Source organism: Schistocerca americana, chromosome X, assembly GCF_021461395.2.
Source record: "Schistocerca americana isolate TAMUIC-IGC-003095 chromosome X, iqSchAmer2.1, whole genome shotgun sequence".
NCBI lineage: Eukaryota > Metazoa > Arthropoda > Insecta > Orthoptera > Acrididae > Schistocerca > Schistocerca americana.
The window spans coordinates 865,066,888-865,080,023 of NC_060130.1; the positions used below are offsets into that span (position 1 = coordinate 865,066,888).

The 13,136-nt window shown below is 36.8% G+C and overlaps 1 protein-coding gene across 2 annotated transcripts in view; it reads left to right on the top strand.

The window, feature by feature from the left end:
- Nucleotides 1–3,138: 3,138 nt before the first annotated feature.
- LOC124555659 (pancreatic lipase-related protein 2-like) overlaps nucleotides 3,139–13,136 on the top strand; it is a 136,150-nt gene continuing 126,152 nt past the window's right edge. The window contains exons 1-2 of one of the 2 annotated variants that reach the window (XM_047129643.1): nucleotides 3,139–3,291; nucleotides 3,943–4,029. In XM_047129643.1, the coding sequence (XP_046985599.1) occupies nucleotides 3,204–3,291; nucleotides 3,943–4,029 (175 nt within the window). In that variant the 5' untranslated portion in view covers nucleotides 3,139–3,203. Of the gene's footprint in view, nucleotides 3,292–3,641; nucleotides 3,786–3,942; nucleotides 4,030–13,136 lie in introns of those variants that run through there. The other variant, XM_047129644.1, reaches the window with a different exon arrangement.

Below are 13,136 nucleotides of genomic sequence, written 5' to 3' on the forward strand. Positions count from 1 at the left end.
ATTTTCATTCACCTGAAAATTTTTCTTCATAAAATGCATTAGTGACGTCACAGAGAAAATAGTTCCGTCGTTCTGGCACATACGGGCCATTCTGGACCGACCGTCCGCAGTGTCATCCTCAACAATGGCGCCATTTGAATGCTGTGCGGAGGGACGTGGGCTCAGGACACGGCTCCCCCGGCCGTTATCTGCTTTTCAGATTCATTATCATCACGAGGCTGAACGGACTTCGTTCCATTTCGCCCACCAAGCGAAAAATCCCTGGCTGTACAGGGAATTGAACCCAAGTCCTCCACTTGGCAATTAGCAGCGCTGACCACTTGGCTATGTACGCAGACAACGGGAAAAATAACACTGCTAAAAAAATTACAAGCATAAGCTATAAGACACTTGCCCTGAGTAAGTTTTCATTTGTAGTTGGCAACAGGGGCCATGTGCCTTCCAATGTCTACTTCCTGCGACATTGTTGACTGGTCATTTTCACATTCCAAAAAGTTTGGAAGGTTTCATTTAAGTTATTTACTGTATTTGTCCAGATGATGTGTTGACTGTTTTTACTTACGAGTTCAGTGGAGCCGGCCTGAGTGGCCGAGCGGTTCTAGGCGCTACAGTCTGGAACCGCGCGACCGCTACGGTCGCAGGCTCGAACCCTGCCTCGGGCATGGATGTGTGTGATGTCCTTAGGTTAGTTAGGTTTAAGTAGTTCTAAGTGCTAGGGGACTGATGACCGCAGAAGTTAAGACCCATAGTGCTCAGAGCCATTTGAACAATTTTGAACTTCAGTGGATGGTAAGTACGGATATAATTAATATTCCAGACTGAGTTGATCTGAAGCTTCAGCATAAATAATGAAAAGTTAATGAGGGACGTGATATTTATGATATGGAACTGACAACAGTACTTTGTACTGGGTATAAAAAGTAAACAAGTGTCTATGAGATGCCACATAAGCTTAATTTTTTGGAAATAAGATATAACTACATAACACCTCCAAGATCAGGAAAAGAAATATGACAAAAATGAAGAATTAAGACTGAAGAGAATCCAGTTTTATAAGCAGCATTTTTGAATAAAGAGAAAATTCAAAGAAGGAAGAAGGGCCGTCTATAACTGTAACTATAGATACACAAAACCCAAGAATTGAGAAGAAATCTGCAAAATGGAAGAGAAAAGAAAAAAACGAAGGGTGTCGCAGAAAATGTCTGTAATGATACGGGAAACACAACACAGAGTTTCATTTCTGGGTAAGGCAGTGGCAAGGGTGAAAAGGAACATGCCAATACCACGAAGAAAGCAAAAAGAAGTCCTGAAGCCTACTACAGGTTGTCTCTCTTCTACGAAAGAAAACCGAGTAGGTTTTGTCAACCTTGAACGCGAAAATGCATCGATGTTTTCGGCACTGAAATACGAATATCAGTCTAGAAATTTTACGAGATGAATGAGTACGCTCTCGAATAAAAATGCAAGTTTGTGAAGACATTCGAGAGGCGAATGCATAAACAAAGATAATTTGGTTCAAATGGCTCTGAGCACTATGGGACTTAACATCTGAGGTCATCAGTCCCCTAGAATTTAGAACTACTTAAATCTAACTAACCTAAAGACATCACACACATCCATGCCCGATGCAGGATTCGAACCTGCGACCGTAGCGGTCACACGGTTCCAGTCTGAAACGCCTAGAACCGCACGGCCACACCAGCCTGCAAAGATAATTTCTCAACCTCAGTGTGAAACAGGTGCACAAAATTTTTAGAATGAAAAATCCTGATGTCAAGATAGGAAGTACCGACAGTGTGGTTTATAGACTCAAGGCTCCTGAATCTTGTTCAAAGTAACCAAAGACCAAAATGTGTTCCTGTGTATGCATCGTGAAAATTACTCTTGACACGTTTAGGTCAGTTCAGTTTTCCTCATGTTGATTCAGCTTTTCTCGTGGCAGGAAAACAAACTCTTACAGTAAACTGCATTCTATTTGTCGAATAGGTCGGTTTATAATTGTTAATTATCACTCAAGAAAATATGGAGATATCTATACATCTTGGAGAGCTCTGCACGTAAGATTTATGCAGTTTTGTAACTGACAATGAATACTATTAAACTGAACATCATCTTTGATATCGCACCATCATCACCTAAATGGCCGGCCGGTGTGGCCGTGCGGTTAAAGGCGCTTCAGTCTGGAACCGCGTGATCGCTACGGTCGCAGGTTCGAATCCTGCCTCGGGCATGGATGTGTGTGATGTCCTTAGGTTAGTTAGGTTTAATTAGTTCTAAGTTCTAGGCGACTGATGACCTCAGACGTTAAGTCGCATAGTGCTCAGAGCCATTTGAACCATCACCTAAATGCAATGTAAAGCTTAGAAGAAGAGCTCTCTATAATAAACATATAGAGCAAACGGGAAAAACTTCGGATCTTTTAGAGGTGTTACTGAATCGCAGGTTAATAGTTCAAACGTTCCACTCGGTTCATAACTAGTGTACAATGGCTATTTCTAAGGGACTGCTGCAGACTATGTGCTACTTTGAAATTTGGGAACTAGACTTGATGTTTACAATACAGATTTTGTGCCGATCAATGGAAGCAGACAAATTTGTTCTCAAGGCACAGGCGGAAACAGAACTCGTTTTAACGTGACGGAAGAACACACTGCTTCTGAATCTATTAAAATATAGTGACGTTCGAGTGAATCGCGCTTCGCCTTATCACAAACGAACAGTAAGCTATATTTGTTAGCAGAGAACCTCATTACGACTTTACTGTTTCATATGAACTCTACTGATTCTTGTATGAATGATCAATACTATTTTTTTAACCTTACTTCGATATCAGCGAAGTATGATTTCAGATGCTTCGTAACGAAATGACTGCCACTTTTAGTGCATATAGCGTTGAAAATGTTAGCATCCATAACAAGGAGCCAGAGACAGGCTGATTGTCTTCCATGTAACCAAGTTCGCATTACACATCTATGCGAAAGATTACATGTTATGACGTACTCGTCAAAGTTACTGCCTGTTCGTTAAGTCAGGCTCTATGACATAACCAGTGTCGAGTTTCTATTGGATAAGCGGAGGATGCGGCGGTGAAATTGAAAGTTGAGTGAAAGTGACCCACTTGCTTTCAAAGGACGTAATGGACACACAGTGTTGGATTGTGTCGTGCAAGACGGCTGCTGTACCTCAGTTACGAAGAGGACAGCATGAAGCTATTCAGACGTATTTCGCTTCTTCTTTTTCTCCTGTCGTGCGAAGATGGACTGTCGCGTGCTAATCTGAGTCAACTTGGTGGTAATGTACACGCGCGCTTCGCAACCACTGTCGATGCGTTACACTTTCTTTCACAAACTTATTCGTCGCTATTATAAGAAGTGATTCAGCTATAAAGATAACAACGCTACTTTTGTTGCTTAGATAGTCAGTAATTGTATCTATGTCGTGTCTGAGTCCCATCATTGTATAGAAAACAGTCAAATCATTGCACGAGCGTTTATTTACTTTACGCAGTATAATACCACTATTATAGGGCTGCGTTTTTAAAAAGACGATATGTATGTGGCAAAAGAAATGTAGTAAATGAGGTGCAATAGAGGTTTCGTCGATCAGGAATAGGTCTACTCAGTAGGCCCTATTTTGTCTAGAAACGGAAAATCAGTCGGTTTAATAAGTTAGTGGTTGCTTACAAAACTACACCTTTCACTTGACCTGTAACTCCTGTATATGTCTTTAGTGTGGTGATCGTCTGATTTCAAGTATGGTACCGGTGACGTTTTTATTAAGCACAGGTGCACTACTCTATTCTTCACTTCTTATGTTTAAGACTAACTTTGTTTTACTTGCTAAAATCGGCCGTGTATTATATATCAACATTTTTTGTTGCTGGTCACGGATCTGATTTTGCTCCGTACGGTCCATTTCTATATTTTTCCTTTACTATTTCAGAGAGCTATAGGATGGTTCGTAGCAGAATTGCGGACAGGCGTCAAGGAAGGAGCAGAGCAAGGCTTATGCGGAAGGAAGTATGCTATGGTACGAATTGTTCCCTCACGATCATTACTGTAGAATAAACATGGATGTTCATTGTTTATTTAAGTTTTGAGGAATTCGAAAATAAATTTAAAATTCCTGTTGTATTTAGGTCATAATTATATATAGTTTACAGTGGTTGCTTGAAAGTGTGTGAACCTCTTAGAAAGACTGAGCTCTAACGAAATTATAGTTTCATTTGTTAAACTGTTACAGCTCTCATCAGATAATTCTTTCACACTGTTGTATAAGATGTAGCCTGACACTTTTCTATAAGATTTAGCCTCATACCTATGTGCAAAACTTGCCTCTGTATCTTTGCATCCATTTCCTGCAGAATTCATACAGTGTAACTTGGTTCACTTTTTGTATAAAAAATAGTCTTAATAATTATGGGGTTATTCAGAAGATAAGAGAGCAGCTGCCACCCCTTGTCTGTAAGTTACTAAACCTTGGGATGTTCTTTCTGGCCTAGACCTAGTTTACTGTATAGATATTGTCATAATGTACAGTTCAAATTTTATGCATTGAATGCCTGGTTTTCTGGAATGCTTTTTGGACAAGAACAGTCCCAAAGTTTGGACTTCTGTTTAAGTGTAGCTCCCCCTTTAACTTTACTGATGAGCTGGTTCTCAGGTTGAAGCAGGATGGTGTTAATCCTTTCAACAAGAGATGGCTAAGAAAGCACAACTGTATTCAAATCAGTGGTTGAGCTGGTAGTTGCTTAATTTGTCATCATTGTGTATTTATCCGAAATACATAGTTCACATCAAGACAGTGAACCCTAAAATTTGCTCATACGATCATTTGTAATCACCTAGAATTTGCCTCCTCATAGTAAAATGACATGCCACCCACTATTAGCAATTTGATTTAAATTATGCTTCAGTAACCATAGTGATATTGGAAGTGCAGATTTGAATGGATCAGCCATTATATCAGTCTAATATACACAAACACCTCATGGTATTACACCATAAAGCAGATGTAAAATATTTTCTGGAGCATCTGAGAAATACTAGCAAGTTGCTATTTATGTGATGAGCATTTTACTGTATAGAATTTTCTTGTCCATATTTCTGTTCCCTATATATTCAGTACTGCACTAAAATATCTGCTATTTCTCTGAAAGAAATACTTTGAAACTTTTTTAAATTTACCACTTGAACTCCCATCCTATTATTTCATGTAGGCTATAACATTTCTCTCTGTAAGCAGTGTAAAAATGCTTGCAGCCTCATGATGTTTATGTGAAAAATGCCAATTTAAGGGTATCTTTGAATCCGTTAGGTCATACTTCATAAACTACTGAGGTGTTCAGACCATTCGTCAGGTTGATGACTGTTTTATTTGTTGCTATGCATTATGTGCACTGCAGTACATATATGATTATAATTAATATTTCTGCAGATTTATACAGTATTTGCCTTTTTTGTTTGTGGTCTTGCATTTAACCTTATGAATACAAGTGCATCTCTCATAATTGATAATTTGTCGGACTGGTGGCATGTGATTGTTTCTCAATTTGTACTCAAACTTTTGTAGGCTTATGAAAAACTTCCAAGTATCCTGGTTACCTGATATTGTCAGCAATAGAGTGATCTCTGAATTTGAATAAGTTAATCTTCCTACCAGAGAACTTTATTTTCCCAGATTACTATATCTATAAAAAATACTTAACAATGGAAAGTTCATGTTAGAATATCAACAATTATGGAAAGGATGGATAGCTACTCACCATAAAGATGACACGCTGAGTTGCAGACAGGCACAAAAAAACGACTGTTACACACTTAGGTTATGGCCAAAGCATTCATCAGAAAAGAAAGGAAAATACGCACACATTCACACAAACAGGCAACTCTCACCCACACATAATCGCTATCTCCAGCTGCTGTAACTAATTTCGGCAATTTAAACTGACTTTTTCAGAACTAAAAAAGTATTACAGTTTTTTTTACAGTTCAGTAAAATATTTTTATAACGAATAATGATTATTACAGTGTAAAAAGATTTGTTTTCATTCGAAAAATATAAATGTGACAGTCTGTTTTTGCCAAGGAATAGCATCTGCTCAGATCTTATCACCCAGTAAGTTAGTCTTGAACGAAAGAGGTCAATTGGAAAATCAAGTATCCTTAGTTACCGTTCAGTATCCTCAGTGCATTTACTAACAAATTTACCTTTAGAGGAGACGGTGTTCATTAGTGGGGCTCATACTATCATTGCTATTAAGTATATGTTGTGACCCACCACACTGGTTTTGTTTTGGCACTGCTGAAAATTGATTTGGAGGTCCAGGTTTGATTTCAGCTGAATTCTTCCGATATTAACAGAGTAGGATGGTCTGAAATGGAATCCAGTTGTCAACTATATTATGCAGGACTGATTTAAGGCCCAAGTAAAACAACAGACTGCTTGGGGCACCAATCTGAGAGGGGCACCAGAGGATCCACTGTCCGTAGTTTGTGCACAGGGTGCATCATAATTAGTAGTGAAAACAGTAATTTTCCACACTCAGTATTAGTCTGCCGCAATATTATTGCACCAAATTTATAATTACAGTAAGTAGATTCAGAAGGATGTAGGTTTCAGTAGTCATTCAGAGATGAAGAGGCTTGCACAGGATAGAGTGACATGGAGAGCTGCATCAAACTAGTCTTTGAACTGGAACTCGCAACAACAAAAACTACAGATTAAAATTGTCTGCAAGTCCCCAAAACCAAACAATAATGGCTCTCAATGGAAACTAATATAAAACTAAGTTATAGTTATAGATAGAAATTAATAGGTAAAATCACTGACTGAGAGTACTACTGTTCACTAGGCACTAAGTTTTCATGGCCGGCATCTTCATTAATTAAAACTTCTGGGCTGAATTGCCGTGGTCCATATACAAAACTTCCTCTCCTTCCTGACGTTTTGTTGCCTACTGCAGGCAACATCTTCTGAGGTGAGTCCGCGACTCACCTCAGAGGATGTTGCCTGCAGTAGGCAACAAAACGTCAGGAAGGAGAGGAAGTTTTATATATGGACCACGGCAATTCAGCCCGGAAGTTTTATTTAATGTCACTCACATAATGTTAAGTTTTATAATATTGAGTCGAATGGTAATAGAAAGCACGTGCTCATCAGTTGGTGTACTGTACAATGCAGGTCTAGGTAGGTCCACGTAAATAGCAGTGGAAGTCATAGTTCACTGTCAGAGGAAAAGTCAAATAATGGCAAGTGAGGAAGACATCACCACCACCTGGCCTTATATTTGCTTGCTACCAAAGTTCAAGTGACCGATCTGTAATAGTACATTTCTGCTGTAGGTGCCCTTTCCAGATATTCGTGATATAACACATGTCAGTATGTTTGTACCTGCCATTTGCATGTGTGGCTGGTATAAAGTACTTTTTAACATGGTGACAAAGTATATTAGCCTATGATTATTGCCAATTAGTGTCTACCACCACTACAGCACTATTAGTAGAAAGTGATTATGCTTGTCCATTATGGATATTTTAGAACCCATGACTGTTAACTGATGGCAAATACATAAAACTGCAACACTTCACTTTTTTGAATAGTTATCTATTATTCCATTAACTGGGTTTTGAGCCTTTTCAGGTTCATCTTCAGATGGTCTTCTGGAAGTTACATCACTATTTCTAGCAAAATGCTAGGTGCTGGATTGTGACAGTAAGGGTGGCTTTTTTTGTTTGTGTCCATCTGTCTGCTTCTATTTTGATGGCCAGTTGCTACATCACTTCACACACTTTTACACAGCCTGTATACATTTATGCCTTGATAGCTGTGATGGCCAGTTGGTACATCACTTCACACAGTTTTACACAATCTGTATATATTTACACTGTGATAGCTATTACAGTGTAAATGTATACAGATTATGTAAAAGTGAGTGAAGTGATGTACCAACTGGCCATCAAAATGGAAGCAGACAGATGGACACTAACAAAAAAATCCACCCATACTTTTGCAAGCCAGCACCCAGCATTATACTAGAAATAGTAATGTAACTTCCAGGAAACTATCTGAAGATGAACCTGAAAATATTCAAAAAGCAGTTCACAGAATAATAAATAACTATTCAATAAAGTTACTGGTTGCTGTTTTATGTATTTATGTTAGTTATAAGCAGTTACAGCGACACTTCATCATGAATTGAATGTTTTTAACTTTACTTGTATTTGGCGTCAGTATCCAGGGGTTGTGATGTCTGCATAAGCTTATTGACAGAGTAATACGTCCCATGTCTTTTTACAAGGTTGATTTTCACACATCCACTTTTAGTGGCAGTTCTTCTAATTCAGTGGGCACCTCACACCACTTTCTATAATAATTAAAACTGTAATTTACACAGTAAAAAACTTCCTCTGTAGTATCTCTTTGTTCAAAGTACTATACATAGCAAAAGTCTCATACAGTTAATGGGCATGGTCAGAATACTAGTGATGCCTTTCGTGCTGAAATTACAATGTGGCAAGCATTCAGAACACTCTATGTATCACAATAAAAGTTTATGAACTTCAGTTTTTAAAATTGGACATAATTCTAAAATAGTCAGTGTTTATTAGAAACAGAAAGCCTTTGCAGTTATTATCAAAATAAAACGTGTTTATCAAAGCAGCAAAATATATTACACGTTTTTCAAAATTACAGCTGTTATGATATGAAATTAATGTAACATAATATTTATTCGTAAGTTAGTAAAAAATTGTTGACATTTCTCATGAATGATGTTAAAATGATTTTACAAAATAGAAAGAAAAATGAGGTGGTCTGTTATAAGTTTTTAGTGACATTTATAGGGAAACTAATTTTTATGGTGTATCCTGAGACATCTGAAACTATGGATATGTAACCAGTAAAAAATAAATATAAGCTAAAGCCAGGCCAGGCGTGGTGTACCAAACTTCAAAGATGCAGCATGTGCAGGCCACAGACATGACAAAGCCCAGCCTGTCACTAGGCCTTGCTCAGTCCTTCCTGGAAGTAGTCAGTACAGTACTACATTTTATTTAGTATTGCAGTATGCCCTTTTTCTGTTGGCATAATGCTCCAAGTTCAGCAAAATCATGCTCTCAGCTCTGTTAACCTTTGCTATTTATTCATGGTATGAAGGACGTTCACAGGTCTAGTGGCTGTTTGCACAAAAAGAGGCAGTCTACAATCTATTGTCACAATCCTTTAAAATGAATGCGTATGACAGAGGAGAGGGATGAGAATTCTTAATTCGCATAAGAGACAGGTACTGTATATTTGCTAAGGAATGACATTGTGATACCAAGCAGAAAGAATTTAAAGATTTAGTTGCCAATGAAAGAGCAAATATAAATGGGATTCATTATTCTGTACATCAGACAGCCCTTTGTGCTAAATTTTCAGGCCTGAAACATCTGAAGAAATTGGTGGTAGGAATAGTAAAATTTCTGTAGTGGCAAACATTATTCCATTGTCATTTGCAACAGTTTTCAATCGAACTGAACAAAGAGTATGGAGGCAAAGAAGAAGGAAGATTTTGTTTAATATCCTGTCAATATCAAGGTCATTAGAGATGGAGTATATGCTTGGATTGTGTCAAGGATGGAGAAGAAAACTGGCTATGTCACTTCAAAGGAACCACCCCAGCATTTGCCTAAGAACAGTTGTAAACATGACTGTAAACATTATAAATGTGTATATATTCAATGTGGCAATACATGAACTAGTGTAATATGTTGGCATCAGTTATAGCTTACAGTGATGGTAAAAGTGTATGTGAAGAAATTGTAATATAGCTGCCTTCAATCTGGTTTCAACACCACAGTTCTTTCCTTGTCATCATCCTATTGGAACTGGTATGCCCTAGCCTTCCTACGACAAGTGATCTGACTTCTTAGCCATTAACTGTGGAAAACAAACTTTAACATGCACTGCACTTGGCATTTCTCCATTTACAACTAATTTCCAAAGATGGAAGAAGTTGTAACTGACAGAAATAATTCCAAAACTGATTGAGGATTGAACAACAAACTTTGGGATTTAGTATATTATAGTAATTTATTCATATATGGTTCATTTTTATAATGATATGAGATATTTCAGCTTAATACAAGGCAAAAACATAACTTGTATTCCTACACATAAATTGTGAGGATAAAAATCGTAGGTCAAGATCACTAAAAATTCTTTGTACAGTACCAGTTTCAGCTCATTGATGAGCCACCTTCAGAATACAGAAAACTACATAAAAGAGGTTAACAATAGCAAAATAAATACAAGTACACATTGCTTTTTTTTACACAATGACTATAAGATAGTTACCACTGTCAGTCACCTCTCATTTAAACCAAGAGTGGCCATATGAGTGCTGGAGACATATACGACCAATGTTGCACATTATGTAATTGTGACAACCTACTTTTCGTAAGGTTATAGCTTTATACCACTTACCAAACACACTTTTTACATCTTTATTTTTGTCATAATCTATAATAAATAAATAAATAAATACATTTAAAAACTTTTAAAAAACTCAGTGCATACATGACAACAAGAGTGATTCAGCTCAAAAGATTATGACAATTGGTAATATCTGGTGGCTGATACAGAATAAAGAAATAATTTTTATTGTTGCATTTCATAGACTGGAAGTTTAAATACGAAATGTGTTATGCTATTGTTTGCCTCTCTTATGCAATTTTCTGTATTTTAGATCTGAAGATGATTCATCTATAAGCTGAAAACAGTAATCAATAAAGCAGTTTTAGCAATCTCGACCTAAGATTTTTGTCCAAATATTTCAACATAACAGATCATCTGTCTTCCAATTTGATAAAGTCAGATAACAGCACCGACATAAATCCTTGCATGTGTATTAAGAGAGGAATAGAATAGGTAGTCAAACATGTTCTTATTGAAGGAAGCACCCTGGTATTTCCCCGAAATGATTTAAAAAAATAAAGGAAAACCTAAATCATAATGATCAGACAGAACATGAAATCCCATTCCCCTGAATCTGAGAAGAGTGCCTTAACAAATGCACTACTTCATCCTTTGTTTATATGCAAGGTGGTCATAACCAGTCTGAAAAGCTTGTAAGAGTGTTACAGGGTTCATTGTGCTGAGAAGTTATTGTTAAGAAAAAAAGTTCAATGTGTTTCACTGTTTCTGAGTTAATTTGTATTGAAGTTAGCCAATCTGGCCATTGTACATGCAGATTCACGCAGACCATCACATATATTATAGCTAAATGTGTGTCCTTCATTTGATTTCCTAAAACTGAAAAGAAATTGGACATAGGGTGATAGTAAGGATTGAATCCAAGCCAAAAGCTGGCCAGTCTGTCATCTATGCTATGAGAACAACTGACACTAGTTGTATCTGTTAGACCACTTGAATTTGCATGTGCAGTGGCCTGATCGGCTGACTTCAATGTTAATTAATTTGGAAATGGTGTAATGTATCAAATTTTTTCTTAACAATTATTTCTCCCAAATTATAGCTGATATATCGACAATATAAGGATTCTGATCTGAGCTATAGGACATGGTGGTCATGTGTACATGCTTGCTTATGTGAATAATTGTGTGTGTGTATGCTTTTCCTTTACTGACGAAGGCTTTGGTCGAAAGCTAATATGTAAATATGCCTCTCTGCAACTCAACATGTCATCTATATAGTGGGTAGCAATCTATCTTTTCCTTACACTGTTGATATTACAATGTGGAATTTCCATTGTTTGGTTACAGCTAATATAATTATACACTGTTCATAATGTCTCTCAACACATATCACTGCACACACCATACAAATGCAGGTGACTTTAGGACCATGACCATATTGCCACACCTGTGTTACATTTCCATGTTTTCCCTTCTGTCTATTTGAAAAACAGGGTCTGAACTCCTCTATGATGAGTAATAAGTTGAGTTCAGGAAGATGATAGGACATTAGTATTATGAATAGAACATATGGACAAAGGAAATAAAATTGCACAAATGAAACAAAAGTTGGTGGAAAAAAGAATGTAAAGAGATTTGTCATGTTTAGGTGACTGACTGTATCAGCTTTAGTTTTTTGTTCTCTGTATATGATTTTCCCACTAAAATATGAGCTTCATTCTGGAGAGTGAAATAATAAAATTAAAGTTGAACTTTGCACTTGTTTCTTAGAACACTTGTATCCATAAGGACATGATTTAGTACCAAACAAAATGAAATTTCCTTCTTTCAGTTCTGAAAATGATGAAGACTCTTGTGAACATTACTTATCATGCTGCCATCTGCTGGGTACATTTTGTATGTTGGTTGCAGGAATGAGAAATAAGTGGAGTATAAGAACAATTTACCTCACAGTGACTCTAGAGTTCACAGAATATCTTGTATTTATATTATGTACCCAATGAAATTATCTGATGTATGACTCCTGCAGACAGAATAACTGAATGTTGCAAAGGAGCACAAACTGTTTCCCACTCATCATTGTTTGATTACATTCATATATTCTTTTAAAATATCTTTAAATATATAGGTATTTAAGAGTCATGGTGTAATATTTCACTTACAACTTATTCTCTTCCACACTGATATCTACACAGCACATGTTTTATTCCTGTAAGGTTTTGTTGTCAATAAATACTTTTGAAATAAATGCTCAGAAGATCGGTCTCTAGTCATACTGAAGGAAAATGACTGCAATGAAGAGACAGGCTTTAAAGCTTTCTGGATAATGAGTAGTAGCTGCAGAGTAATGATAACTGAGTTACTAGCTTTAGTAGACATGTTTTTTGATGGTTATAATTAGTGCATAGCTACTAATGGAGGAAACATCATACAGTATGAAGGAAATATAGAAAGTTCTTGGCTTGGTCCAGATATTGCACTTACCTGAGGGAAATTTTAGTTAGTTAGTTGTTTATTGATCCATATATCATTTACAAAATGGTATCAGACAGGTCATCTTAATTGAAACAGGAAACAATTTTTTTTTAAAAAAAAAGCTTATCCATGTACACATTGATACACTCATGTTCAGAAAAAACAGAATACCTTGAATGACTAAAGATAGGATGTTCATATTCACAGGACATGCGTATTAGTATGTTCTGCAGACATCATAAC